At 47.4% G+C, this 14,793-nt stretch overlaps 2 protein-coding genes across 2 annotated transcripts; both read right to left on the bottom strand.

Moving 5' to 3' along the window:
* Positions 1-5,128: 5,128 nt before the first annotated feature.
* LOC121139988 (polyadenylate-binding protein 1-like 2) lies at positions 5,129-6,683 on the bottom strand. The gene has a single exon (XM_040744287.1). It carries the CDS (start codon positions 6,006-6,008, stop codon positions 5,316-5,318), a length of 693 nt encoding a protein of 230 aa, XP_040600221.1. The 5' UTR covers positions 6,009-6,683; the 3' UTR covers positions 5,129-5,315.
* LOC121132761 (putative HTLV-1-related endogenous sequence) lies at positions 6,067-6,884 on the bottom strand. The gene is made up of 2 exons (XM_040743752.1): positions 6,135-6,884; positions 6,067-6,087 (listed from the first exon to the last, which is right to left on the bottom strand). The coding sequence occupies exons 1-2, from the start codon at positions 6,882-6,884 to the stop codon at positions 6,067-6,069; spliced, it is 771 nt and encodes a 256-aa protein (XP_040599686.1).
* Between the last annotated feature and the right edge of the window lie 7,909 nt (positions 6,885-14,793).

Genomic DNA, 14,793 nt, shown 5'->3' with positions numbered 1-14,793 from the left:
CTGGCTTGGTGGAGAGGTCGGATCAAGAGAATTTAGTTTAATCTTGATCTCTTTTCTTTCCAAGATATTGCATTCATTCATTACATTGACGGCATCATGCTGGTGGCATCTAGCAATTTCCCTTAACATAATTATAAGACACCTGTCAGAGACTGGGAACTAAATCTAACTAAATTGTCCTTTCTCCTTTCATGAAATTTCAGTGAATTCAGGGATAATGGGGCATTTTGGAACAAATTGTTACATCTGGCCTTTCCCATAACTAAGGAAGAGGTACAACGTCCAGAGGGACTTTTTAGAACATCAAAGCAACACATTCTTTATTTGAATGTGTTACTCTTGCCAGTTCATTGATCTAAAACTGCTAGGTCTCAGTAGAGCCCAGAACAGGAATATGCTGTGATGTATGTCCAGGATGCTATGCATGCTGTTTTGCCACTTGTGCCATATAATACAGTGGATCTGGTGGTACTTGAAGAATCAGTGTTAGATAGTTATGTGAATTTAAGTACACCACTTTAGGATTTTACAGCTAGGTCATGTCATCATCTAAACTAACTACATCCCTGAGAGATAGTTCTTGGCTTACTATTGAGCCTTAAACATTTCATCACAAACTACCAAGTAACCATTTATCTTGAGTTACCCAACATTAAATGAGCCATATCTGACCCACTTAGTCATAAAGTTAGCCTTGATAATAAATGCTCCGTTATCAAATAGAGCAGGCCCAAAGGCACAAAAAAAAAACGCACAGAAAATGGCCTGAGTGACCATGGTCTTCTCACCTGTTAGGCTGCATTATTGTTTCAACTTGGCCAATTGATTCTCAAATTGGCAGACAACAGACTATTGAACTTATTACCTCTAGTAGCCATGTAAGTCAGCTCTCAAATTAAATCGCATATAGCATGTGCTCCTGTTAGTTTCTCTACAGAACAGTAATACACAGATCTCTCTCTCTCTTTGTATTGTATGCATTTTTACATATAAAAGTATGAAAACTGATCTGTGGAAGAACATTTCACCTCATCTACTCAGTGTATGTATGCATGTGCATGTTTGTGTTTGTAAACATGTGAAATGAGTGAATACATATGCATGAGTGTGTGAGGAGACAAAACAAAGTGGACTTCTGGATTGCTCTTTGTATTAAATTGATGGAATAGGTTAATAAAATTGGCCATTTCTCCTTTTAAAAAAGTATGAAAATCATACATATTGTAATTATGTGTTTTCTCAGTGGTAGCATTATACTTAAATCCTATGGCCTTCTATATACTACTTTTCTGGGATTTATTGACCAAATAAAAGAAAAAGGTTTATTCTAAGAAAACTTTTAAAGTGTAACTCATGTTTTATTTTCTGGTAATGTAGTAAAGCCAAAATTTAGTGTAGTGGTTGAAATCCATATGCAGAAAAATGTGCACACTTTTAGATAGGAATAACGCAGTATATAAGCCAATCCAATCTTAAAAGCAGAAATTGGGCCATAAAATAAACCTTCTTTTAAAATGTATTATGTTTTTCTGTTTGTTATACAAACATTTGCTGTGGAAATGATTATGGAAGTAGCTATGAATTAAAATAAAAGTCAGCATAGATGTTTTGAATTAAAGCCAAATTCAGAATAAATAAAATTTCTGGCAATGTGAAAATTAAAAATTAATTAATCTATGTACACACAAAAAATTGAAAGACCATTTGAAGTGATGTAGAAAAATAAATACAGAAATAACAGATGTTTATTACTGAATAAAGATTGTGAATCAGTGTAAAGATGTAAAGCATGGTTTGGTATTTTACATAAAATAAATATATTGATTATAATATGCAATAAAATATGTATATATTTCTGGAAATACATTGTCCAGAACTAAGGATCAAATTATAAGAAATTGATCATGTTTGTCATCTATCAATAGGATTACATGAAATTAAAATCACGATGTAACAGTAATGTGAAGCTTTAAACTTGTCAGTAAGAATGTTCAGGGTCTAAATGACAGTAAGGAATATTCTTAGCATCTTTCGTTTGAATGCGGAAAATATAAAAAAGACATATTAAAATTCAGCAAAAAATGAGGTCAGATGAAGATCAAGCCTACCAAAATTTGGTTTCAACAAAGATCAAGGAATGCATTATATACATAGATAGTATAGCCACTGATTTTTACTTTTGTAACTTTACCTATATTTAAAAATTATTAGAATTACCAGAAAAATCTATAAAAAAGAAAGCAAGCAAAAATGAGGTATACTTTTCATAGAGTGATATTAGAAAGAACAGTTTCTAATAACTAGGGGGGAACTTATGCTGGAAAATGGACATTTATCTAACATGTTAATGTAAACTTATACAGCTAGGATGGAACAAATAATGGCATTTAAAAGACTTCTACTTTTCAATACAACTTTTAGGCACTTATCTTAAGCAAACAATATAAGACTACTACTGCAAAAAATTCGTATATATTCTGGGAAAATTTTAGAAATACTTTTATGTCCAAGGTACAGAAACACTTACAAATTATGATATGCCTATAGAATTAGTGAGTTTTGGGAAAATATTAAATAGCAAAATGTGCCTCATGTGTGTCTATATATAAGAAATTTCATCTAATAAATCCAATATAAATATACATTTAATATGGAATATATTCAGTATTTGGTGTTTGCTTTAAAATATACCACTAGGCAGTAAAAATGCTTACTTTAAAGCAGTTGGGTGTATTTAATATTCACACCATGCTGTAAAAAATAAATGTATTTGTAAAATAAAACAAAAATATATAGAACTCTAACCAATTTCTCATGACTTGAAAATACTAACACAAGAAGAGAAATGTGAACTATTTATACTGTAGATAAGCATGAATTTTATGGAAAGAACATTTGACAAAAGACAGTAATGTATATAATCCCTAAAAATACTACAAATACTTAAAAGTATTTTCTTGTTAATAATGACCAAACTGGGGCTCCAAAGACTATAACCATTGAAAAAATATGACTGAAATTATACCTCATCCACAAAAAAGAAATATTTGGAGATATAAAAAGCCTCAACTAGTGAAAATGTCTCAAAATCAGACATATAATTCATCTTAAGCTTTTGGAGGTATCAGTTTCTTTTATGTATATGTTCCAAGTTTCAAATTTTATGTTGTCCAGAGGTTGAGTAGTGTTTGTTGTTTATTAAGTGAGGCTAGTTTAAGTACTTTTATTAATTTAATAAAGATACATGATTTAAATAAGTAAAAGCAAAATCTGATTGCACTGAAAATTTATACCTATGCAAAAAGTAATGTCATACACACCCCAGAAAATTGACCAGATGTTTAAGACTTCTGACTCTTGTGTTATTCTGAGAGGAAAATGCAACTACATTAATAGAAGGACACTTAGAAAAAATTAGACCTCCCTTTACACTCAATTTTAATTTGAACATTATTTGATTAGGAAAAATATTTTGAGTATAAGGGAAGACCCTTTAGGTTTCATTAATAAGAGCAGTGGGTTATATAAGGAAAAAAACACACGAGTCCAAAAAAAAGAGGAGTGGTGAAAACATAATGAATATTCTATATCTGTGTGTAAATGTTGATATAGAAGCATGCATGTAACTAGCCCATAAATTTGGCGCATTCATTGGAAAACTACACAAACACAGTAAGTATTTTAGAAGAATATTTAATGACAATGAAAGGAAGTTCAAGAATATCTATATATCTATGTCTATAATCTATATTATATTTTATGCATGAAAAAGCAGATATTGAAATATTATATATTAAATACACATATATATCACAGGAAAAACACTGGGCACGTAGGGATCAGTACAATTCAAGAAAGCATGGGAGTCTTTAGGATTGATTGCTGATAGCATTCCATTTCTTCGGGTTAAATCATCTGCTTAGTGATTTTTTTCCTGCAACATAGCTTATATATTTTTCTGGCAAGAGGGAAAAGGAAAGAAAGCAGGAATGCAGAAAGGGGGTGATTAGCAGCTTTCAATTCCAGTGAACTAACAACAGTGAAATACTATTTGCAGCTCATGACACTGCACACACAAACGCGCATGCACACGCGCCTGCGCGCGCGAAAACACACACACACACACATACAACCAGTTACAGTGGACCATGAGACTCTGCAGGGGAGATTGACATACTCATTTTTTTACTAGCTGCACTGGCTGGCTGGCACAAATACAAAGTGGTACAATGCTTTTGAAAGGGAGCCTTTTGGCAACACACAGGGAAAGTCTTTGAAACATCTATATGTGGATCCTGCAAGTCCACAGTTAAGGAGAGACCATCCAGGATGCTAGCCTAGATTTGGTTTGACAAGGAAGGATTCACTCATCAGGGCACGCAGTGTTGGTTTTAAACACAGGGAAAGAACTAGGCACCACCTGAATGTCCAACAATGCGGGAATGGTTACAGAAATGTTAAGGTCCATGGATACACAGGAGCACTCCGCAGGCAGGCACTGAAGATGACGTTCCATAAGCCTGTTGAATAGCATGGAAAGTTCAACGCGTTGATTTCTGTTTGGTTTTAGTCGCTGAAAAAAGCAGGTTAGGAAACACCACATCCATGAACCACACTCTACAAGAATATGTTCAAAGGGAAGGTGGGTCTGGGGTGAGAGGGGAGAAAGGGTTAGCAGAGAGCCTGGAAAAACAGCACACCACAGAAGGTAGAAGAGGTTCTCTCTGAGCATTAGGATGAGGGGTAGCAATTGCACTCTTGGTTCTTTCTCCCACACCAGACTTCCTTCTCCTTCCAGCTGTTTCTACCACGACATTGCATCACCTGCGCAGTAAACAAAGAGACAGAAAACGCTTTTAAAAATCAGACCGACCACAGGCAGAAGAGGCAGCCTTTAACCTCTCAAATGGCACAGATTAGTGGGATTATTCTCAGGCGGGGTGGGTGGGGTGGGGGCCCGACTGGGGTTGGGGAGAAAGGAGGGGGAAGGAGAGGAGAGAAGAGGGAAAAGAGGGGCTGAGAGCAGAGAGAGGATGGGGAAGCTAGCTAGCACTGGCAGGGGAGGGAGGAGAGGAGAGTGGAGGAAAGGAGGGAGGGAGGGGGAGGGACAGAGGGAGGGAGGGAGGGAGAGAGGGGGAGGGGGAGGGAGGGAAAGGGAGAAAGGGGAAGGGAGGGGAGAGGGAGGGGTGAAGAAGGGAGGGGGAGAGAGAAACCTGCACTCCCAATACAATACACTGTTGGTGGGTTGGGGGAGGGGGACTGTAAACGGGGTGGGAGCCAAGATTTGGCTCTACTGGCTGGGTCCTGGGATGTCTTCATCGGAAGGTGGCCTCGTCATCCGAGTCAACTTCGAAATCCTTGAAGTCAGCACTGGTGGACTGTTGGTCCCAGGCTTCCTTTTCGGCCTCTCTCTCCTTGTGGGACTTGAATCTCCCCACGAAAATCTTGCGGTAGTTGAGGAACATGCCATTGAGAGCATCTATGGCCCGCTCTGCGGACTCCTGCTTCTGGAAGTGCACGAACCCATAGCCCTTGGGCCCCTTTTCATCACAGGCCACCTTGCAGGACAGGATGTTGCCAAAGGCCGAGAAGATGTTGTACAGCGCCTTGTTGTCAATGGTCTTGCCCAGGTTCTTGATGAAGACGTTGCCCACGCCGCTCTTGCGGAGCGATGGGTCCCTCTGGCACCACATGATGCGCACCGGCCTGCCATAGATAATGTCAAAGTTCATGGTCTCCAGGGCCCGCTTGGCGTCCACCTGTTGCTGGTAGTTGACATATGCATAGCCTAGAGAGCGGCGGGTGACCTTGTCCCTGCAAAGGCGGATGGACGAGATGGGCCCGGCTGGGCTGAACTTCTCATACAGCATCGACTCGGTCACCTCGGGGTGCAGGTCGCCCACGTAGAGCGAGGCCGTGGGAAAGTCTGGGTTCCCATCCCCATCGGAGACCCCGGCCGCCGCCTCTTCTTCTTCTGCAGCCAAGGCCGCCGCCAGCTCTTCATCCATGTCCACCCTCCCGTAGGAAGGCGACGCAGCAGCCTCCGCAGCGGCCCCCGTGGCCTCCTCAAGGCTGGCCTCTGCCAGGCTGGCCTCGGTGGCTGCCACCGCCGCGGCCACGCTGGCGGCCTCTGCCTTCTTGCCCGCCAGGGCGGCCGCCTCCCCCAGGCTGGCCTCCGCCGCCACCGCCGCGGCCTCGGCCTCCACCTCAGCCTCCAGCTCTGCTTCCGCCTCCGCCACGGAGGCCTCCGCCACCGCCTCCGCCACGGTCGCCGCCGCAGCCTCCGCCGCCGCAGCCGCCGCTGCAGCGACCTCCGCCGCCACTGTCGCCGCGGTCGCCACGGTCACCGCTGCCGCCGGGCCGCTGCTGCGACCTCCCTTGCCGCGAACTGAGGGGGCGGAGAGGCGGCGAGAGCCGGTGGGCGCCGGAACCCGGGCCGGGGGCTCGCGCGGGCGCTGCGGACAGGGGCTCCGGTCTGGCCGGCCGGGCGGGACAGAGTCACCCGGGGTGGCGAGCAAGCGGGAGAGCGAGGGAGCGGGGGCGAGCGCCGGCCGGTAGCGCGCACAGCGCAGTCTGCGCAGTCTGCAGTCTCCGCCGCCGCTCGGTTGTGGGCTGACTGGCACTGCGTGCGGGGCGCGGGCGGGAGGGCGGCGTGTGGTGGGGGGCGGCGGGTGTTGGCGTCTGTGGTCCGGGCAGCTGGGAAGGCTTGTGTCTCTTTGGTTCCTCCTGTGGCTGCTGCGGGGCTGTGGGGCTGCGGAGCTGCGGGCGGGCGGGCGCGGGGGCGGGGTGAAGTTGGGCTGGGGTACCAGTGCGCAGCCTCTGGGGCGCCCACGCATTGGAGAAGAGGATGACAAGGACGGGACTGCGCTCTGGACCAAAGGCATTCGGGTTCCATGTCTTAGGGGGGCGATACAGGGCGGGGGCGAGGGCGAGGGCGGGGGCGGGGGGCAGTTTTTCTGCCCCTCCCCCCATAATGGAAGGTTGCCATAACCCAAGCAAGAACCTAGGTCGAAGGGCTGGGGTGGCCTTGAAGCCAGATAAACCCTGCCCGAAGGAGCCTACAAGCAGTGTTCCAATAACCAGGGGCTTCTCTACCCCTCCCCCACGAAAGACACACACACACACACACACACACACACACACACACACTCAAGCGCATTCTCGCTGTCTCTATCTCTATCTCTCATGTGTGGTGTGTGTATTTCTCTGTGTGTCTCTCTGTCTCTGTCTCTCACAGGCTCACAGAGGCATGATAGCATGCGCTGTCTACCTCTCTCTGTCTCTCATACGCCCCCCCCCAACACACACTGCCTAATGTCAACCACCACCACCAGTGGCACCCAGGAAAACATGAATCTTCCCAGCTCCCCAGCAGCCTGCTGAGCCGTTTTCTGAGTCTGCTCCCCCTTCCCACCACCCCCCATTGCAACATTTCCAAAAGAGAGAATGAAGAATATGTGTTCATTCATAACGCCCTGCCACAAATACTCTGTCTACATGGAGCCTGTGCCAGTCCCTGAGAATGCAGAGATCTGGGAGACAGAGCAATCTGGGCTGCCGTTGAGCTTCTCCTGGGGTGCAGAGAGCCTGGACTGGAAATTGGACCCCACTCCACTCTCAGTCTCTCCAAGACTGGGCTCCAGCCCCTGGACCACTGTGACCCTGGGCTTCTGCAGAGCCTCTACTCCCACTGCCCCGTGGGAAGTGAAAATCGAAAGCCCCAAGTCTCTGGGGGCAGCCCTGAATGGTAAGTTAAAGAAAGCCAAAAACTGGGGAGGGAGGAGAGGGTGGGGAACTGCTGGCCGGGGTGGGCAGGGGCTGAGAAGGCCGTGGTCAAGAGCCAGGTTCTTGTCCACCCTTGGTTATGCCCCTGAGGTGCTGAGCTTCCTGACCAGGACCAGGACCAAGAATCGCACATCCCAGCCCAGAAGGCAAAGGAGAACAGGACCTGAAATCTCTCTTGAGGAGGAGTCGCAGAGTCCCAGGTGGGCAACTAGTCCTTCTGGCACTGGGGGCCGGAAATGGGAAAAGGGATCACTGGGTGCATGCTGCTATGCTGCTGGTGTGGTGAGAGCAATGGGGCACACAGAGCTAAATGCTGAGGGGACAGGCAAGATGGCGACCTGCAGAGTATAGACGAAAACACCCTGAGGCCCAAGTCCAGAAAGGAGGAGCAGATGATAGGAGCTCTGGTAGGAATCAAGGGAAGATGAACCCAGGAGGGGATGCCCAAGTGGGTTGTGAAAGGGAACAGGGTATCTCCATCCCTGGCAGGAGACAAGGGAGCCAGGCAAAGGTATCGCTCTGTGTCCCAGGGTCTGTGGTGTGACAGCACCCACATGGTCACTGGTGCTCATACCACAGGAACTAATGTGGATGAAGTCTCCAGGGCCAGAGTGTGAAAGGAAGCTAGGACACTGTGTCAGTGGGCTTGCTCACAACTCAGCCTGTGCAAGGAAAGGGGGTGATGTGGGCAAAATGGCAGAAAGTGATGTGAACATCGGTGTAACTACAAGTGTGGGTGCACACACATGCGCACGCACACGCACACACACACACACACACACAAATCTGTGGCAGAACATAAAGGAAACTGCAGACAAAACTAGATCCAAAAAGAGTCAAGAAACCTTGCCTCTGTCTGCATTGCCACTTGAGAAATAGCGGTCTCATGTTTACCATGAACCAGAGGCATCACAAATTAAAAAACATTTAAATGGCCAAACCACGGTGCTTTTCTTCACGATTTCTAGACTCCACTACAGTAACTGTAGCTGGCCCTTAACATAACAGAATTCGCCGCCCCAGAAGACAGAGTTGTTTAAAGTTTTTTTCGTTTGATGGAATTCAATGGAAAACAAAAGGCAATGGGTTTCATCTCGACTTCTTCATACAGGTGGCATCATGCTTTCTTCTTCTTCTTCATCCTCACCCCGCCGTCTGCCATGCCTACCACTACTCCAGCTTATCCCCTTCTTTCTCCAGTTAGACCTTCCCTTTGCTTTGTATTCTTATACTCTAGTTCCTACCTACATTAAGACGCCTTAGGCTTCCCCACTAATAGCCCTCCTGTTAAGTCTCCAACACACACGTGCACACACACACACACACAGTGGGAGCCTGTGCACACACACACACACACACACACACACACACACACACACACCTTTTGCAGGAATTCCAGCAGCTGCCCCAAACAAGTTTAAATCTTGGGTGCACAGTTGCAGAAAAATTGCTACTTGTCTCAGTCTGGCTCTCCAGTTGCATCTGTGTCCTTGCAAATGCCTTGATTTCATTCCTCTTTGTGGCTGCTTAAAATCCCATCCTGTGTGTGTGCACCCTGCTTTCTTGAAGTGCTCATCCCTAAAGGTTTATCTAGCTTCCTTCCATTGCTGAGTGCTGTGAATAGCACAGCCATACCAAAGGATGCACAATATCTCTGTGATGTGTAGATTTAGTCTTTTGTGTCTATGACCAAGAGCCGCAAAGCTGGGATATAGGGTAGTTCTTTTTCTAGCCTGTGAGAAAGTGCCATGCTCATTCCCATCGTAGTTCCCCAAGTTCACACTCTGCCCAGCAGTGACTGAGTGTTCCCCTTCCCCCAGATCCCCAGTGCCACTCCTTGTCCATTGTTACTTTCACATGGCCATTCTGCCTTGCATTAGATGGAGCACAGCAGGTTTTGTATGTGGCATCCCCCTGGCTGAGGAAGTCGAGCGCTGTTTCCAGTACTTATTATCCATGTGTGTAACCATTTCCACGGCTCTGATGGGATGGATGCGGATTCTGGCACTGTGTAGCCAAAGAATACTGAGTTGTACAGCTCAGAAGGAAAAGGGTTCTGGCACTCGGGAGCCACAGAACACAGAGTGTTACAGCTCGGATGGAAAGGTAGTCTGGCAATCGGGAGCCAAGGACTACCACAGGTCGCAGTAAGCATAGCAGCTTACAGCCCTACTTCAGGGAAAGGCTTCCCCAGTGCATCAGCTCTGGTCCAGCAGGACAGGGCTTCCTGGCAGCCCTACAGCCAAGAGATGAACAGACACTAGGGGGCAGAGTTTTTTCCAGGGAGGTTTCCATGGTGGGAATTGGTTAGATTTCACTCCCTGAGCTCAGAATGTCTAGATTTCCTGCTCAGGGATTGGTTAGTTTTCTGCACAGGCTTAGGGTTTGTTTTGGCTGTGGTTTCAGGTCCAAAGTGTGTTTCTTTCACTGGTTCTTTTAGCATTTTGGCTCTAATTTTAGGGCCAGCGTGTATTTCTTTCGCCGGCTCTGATTCCGGGGCCAAAGTGTGTTTCTTTGGCACTGGTTTCAGGGTCAGGGTGCATTTCTTTGGTTCTGGTTACAGGGTCAAAGTATGTTTTTTGGCTCTGCTCAGGGTGTGTTTCTTTGGCTGGCCATTTTCCCTACAATGTGTACTTACCATCCTACCAGGTTTGTGTGATCAGACTGTGGTGGCCATGGAATTTCACATGCCAGCACAAGGTCCTGTCACAGCACCCCCATCCACCTTATTTACACAAGGCTTTCTGTGAGACTTTCTCTAACGGCACAAGCCACACAGGATAGGACAGCATGAACTTGAGAATGTGACCTAGTCCCTGCGGGTCGTGAGGCAGGACATTCCATCGCTGCCTGAGAAGCTGGCCCACAGATAGATAGGATCCTTTCCCCCCTGGAAAAGCCCAGATCTCTGCACCCAGACAGAGCTTACACCAGCAGAGGCAAGGGGCAGGAGCCTAGGGCTTGGGAGTCAGGTGCTATTCCCTAGTGGTCTGGGATAGGATGCTTGCAGGCCTCACCTTTCCAGGTGTCTATCCAAGATGGCCAGCATGGGTGAAGCCATGTTTGCTGTGTGGGGTGGGTGATATGATGGTGTGATATGGCTACAGCAGACGGTCTTCTCTTCATGGCAGCAGGAGACCTATGAGATGGGAAACCATGTGGAGGACAGCTACAGGACCAGCGTTCCACAAGACCCTACCCTGCCTTTGTAGATATGACCACTGAGCCACTGGCAACAGTGTCATGGCTGGAGAAATGGGTGCAGGGGGCTATACCCACAGAGCAAATCTGTCCCAGAGACAGTCCTGGAGATCCCCAACCACAGTAACGAGGCCAGTGCAGTGACCAGGACAACGTCTGGAGACTCTACCGAAGTCCCTACTCTGCGGCCTCCATAAAGTCCCACATTTGTTCCTACACATTTTTGTGTGGTGAGTTTTTCCCACCTGTAGCCAAAAGTGTTCAGAATACTAAGCACTGTGACAAGGGAAAAGACAAGAGCCCTGTGCAGTGTTCCTGGAGGGAGGAGGGGCCTTTCAATGGGACAGAGTGCCACTGGTGCCCCTGATGTAATGATCCAGGAGAATTCCTGGAGGACCAGGCTCCATACCTTGTCCTCTCCTAGTCAGGCTGTCTCTGTACTCAGCGAGCTTACTTTCCACTGAGAATGTGACAAGGGACTTGTCAGAAATCATGAAAGGTGATGAGGGGAGCTGCATAACTCTCAGGGCCATAAAGAAGCTGGTCTCGGGTGCACACGTCTCCAGAGTCCAGGAGGCTGCAAAGGAGCGCCATGGAGCCCAGGGAGGGCTTCTGTGAGGATAATGGGCTGCCAGTCTCGCATGGGAAACCTGCGTGACAGACAGAGCTACAATGTGCCCAGGCACTAGGGCAGAAGCCTCAGATGCTAGTGGAACCACAGGGTACCTGCCATCCAAGCATCCTGGAGCTTAGTGTAACAGAGGGAAGAAGGAAGGAACTAAGGAGGAGGGTGCAGGTGTGGGCAGCTCTCTGCATCAAGGTCTGCCCATGTTCAGACTGGTGTGGGCAACCAATAGCATCCCTAAGTCTGGGCAGTGCGCAGAGCCACGATGACTCATCTCTCTCTGTGGCTGCTGTGTGTGGGAAGTATTGCTGATGAGAAGGGCACAAAGATAAGCAGGGAGACAAGCTATTATGGCCTAGCCTCTTGGTAGGCTCTCACCCATGAGACTGCAGTATGTTGTTCCAGCCCAAAGCATGAGTCTGTGTGCTAATGCATGGATCACCAAGGAAACCGACAAGAAGGGAGACAGCATTCTCTCTGGCCTTAAAGCGAGTCAGTGACCAAAGCTCTGAAATACCAGACAGTGTGAGTGAATGATGGGGCAGTACATAGGACTGTGACTCCATCTCCTTTAGCCTCCCCCCGCAGTCCTCTGCAAAGCATAATGGATAGCTAGCATCCATCCAAGGATGGTGATGAAAACGTATTGGAAAGATTGCCGTGCCCTCCCTCTCCCTGTTTACCTGGAGACACCATTCTGAGTGCAGGCGGTTTCTGTGGCCACCGAGTATCAAATGCTAGCACAAGCTCTTAAACTCCACTGCCATCTTGTCCCCTGCTTCCCACCACAGCCTTCTAAGCAGTCCCTCCTTTCCTCCAAATCCCCGGCCTGACTCAGTGGCCAGACTCCTCCGTAAAGGTGAATTATGCCATCCTTGGCCTGTCTGTAAGCTCTCAGAATGACTGCCTGTTGCACTGTGACCCAAGTGCCAAGTTCTTGTCATGGCTGAACTATGATGGGCCCTGCCTTACCAAAAGACCCACTTCTTCTGTCCTCTCAAGACCCTGGCCAACTGGAGCTCTCTGAGCATCCCACGACACTGCTGTCAGCCGTGAGGCCTGCTCTTCCTGAGGGCTCCCTCCTCCTTAATAGCAGACAAGTTTTCAAACTTAGCTTGTTACAACTAGTGTGAGACCACAAGCTCAGGTAACTGTCGTTCAGAAAAGAACGACAGCAAAAACAGTCAGTCTGTTCTTAAGTCCAGATATTTCAGTCCCGTGTGACGCCAAAAGTGTAGCAGATGAGAAATCAAGTCACTACTCACTTGGCGACTCATTGCAACTCTTTGTCCTCTGCTGATTTTCATAGAACGGACCCTGGGTCTCTTCTGGGCATGTCTACAAAAGAGGTGAGTTCTTGGTCCATCACTGTCTAATCATCCTAATCCTCTCTCTCGTTCTCCCCCTCCTCTTTTCCTTTCTGTCTGTGCTCGCATCTCTGCCCTCTCCCTGAAGTTGGGAAGCCCTTTGGCTCTTTGCTGCTGCTGGTCCCGCCTGAGCAGCCAGGGCTCACAAAAGGGAGCACACTCGACCTCAGGGTGCTCAGAGGATATGAAGAAGCATGTCGTTCTGGCAGCTCCAATGCGCTGCTGGCCACCTGCTGCCCCAGGGCACATGGAAGATGGCCCTGGGTACAAAGCTGACTTGGAGGCAGAGTCTTAGAGGTTCAGAAGTAACCCTCTGCACTTTCCTTCCTTCCTGAAGTTGGAGTTTTTGACACTCTCCAGAAGGATCCTGCAGTTACCTTCAGGACGGTCCCTTTGCCCCAATCCTGCTCTGAACACAACAGCAAAGAGTGATCAGGACCCAGGGCTGTGTCACAGCTTCCAGTATTCCTTTTTCTCTGGTGACCAAATCACCTTCCATCACGTGCTTTAAAGTTTCACTGGGCCTGTCTATCATATTTTCAGGCAGTTTCCAAGAGTGGTCACATGACAGCGTCACCTAACATGCAGCAAATGCCATGGCTTAAGAGAGGTGCTACCTTGGACATGTGGGTCTATGTCCTTTTCCTTTCCTTCACTTTGAAGACCTGGGCTTTACAAAGAGACATTTACGAGCTGGAAAAATGGTCCAATGCGATAGACTGTTTTTTAATCTCATCACCCTCTGTCCAGGGATGTCTTTTTTCTCTGGTTTTGACCCCAGTGAGTTTTTCTTTCTGTTGCCCCAGGATGCCTGGAAGTTTCCCATTGACCTGAATCTAAGTTTCAGTAGAGACGGAGTCTGACCTCCTGGACTTCAGGCCTTGGTAAAGGCTGCATTTCACTCCAGGCAACTGTCTGATTCTTTGGAGAACTCACTTAGCCAACCCCCTCTGTAGACCGTCTCCCAACCAGAGCAACTTTAGGATCCATTGATTTTTCCCCTAGGGGCTCAAGGGCTTTGCACTTGAACACATGAAATCCTGGTGCTTCCATCCTCCAGAAAAGTGCCCAAGAGGTGTGAAGCTGCCTGCTTACTCAACAAACTGTATCAGTCAGGAGTTTTTTCTGTCTTCTCTTTCAGAATCTTACTGGAACACATCTGGACACCCTTCACAAAAGGTAATGCTTGGCTGCAGTGCAAATGTACTGGGTGCCTTTTCATGTTGCCATGCCAGCATTGCAACAATATTAGTGATGTCTCAGACTACAAAGTGACAGTTCATGGGTTGCTGACGTGTGAGTGCTGTAGGTTGTTGTACAGTGCTGGTTCCAGTCTACCTAACAGACAAATCCTTGACTCTCCCACAGTGTGGTGAGGTCTCATTCGGTCAAGATGAGGAGCCCTTCCACGTCCTCTACATCTGTGTTGTCCAGAAGGCATAAAGGAGGTGAGCTCTCTTGGGAGTTTGTATCTTATCCTTCTCTTTGCCCCCAGGATCGTGTAAAAGGTCTTTACATGTGAGTTCAATTTGGACTCAATGCATCAATCACCAAATACACGTTCTGTATCTGTATCTTACACATGCCAGTCCACAAAGGGCAGACAGACAAATGATCATTGAGCATTCAGCCTGTAACCTGGAATTGCTGTTCTCACCATCTCCAGTTTACCTTTGACAATGTTGGTACCGTGCTATTCAACCACTGGTCTGAGTGAAGCATCTAGGGTATGATTCCACACAAGGCAGTCTTGTTCCAGTGTTGGTTGTGTAAGCCCCTGTGCTCTTCTGCTCTGAGGGAAGCCATGCTGGCACT

This window comes from Mesocricetus auratus, unplaced genomic scaffold (assembly GCF_017639785.1).
Source record: "Mesocricetus auratus isolate SY011 unplaced genomic scaffold, BCM_Maur_2.0 Super-Scaffold_100003, whole genome shotgun sequence".
Taxonomy (NCBI): Eukaryota; Metazoa; Chordata; class Mammalia; order Rodentia; family Cricetidae; genus Mesocricetus; species Mesocricetus auratus.
The sequence above is the reverse complement of the archived record's forward strand: the minus strand, read 5'-3'. Positions and strand labels throughout refer to the sequence as shown.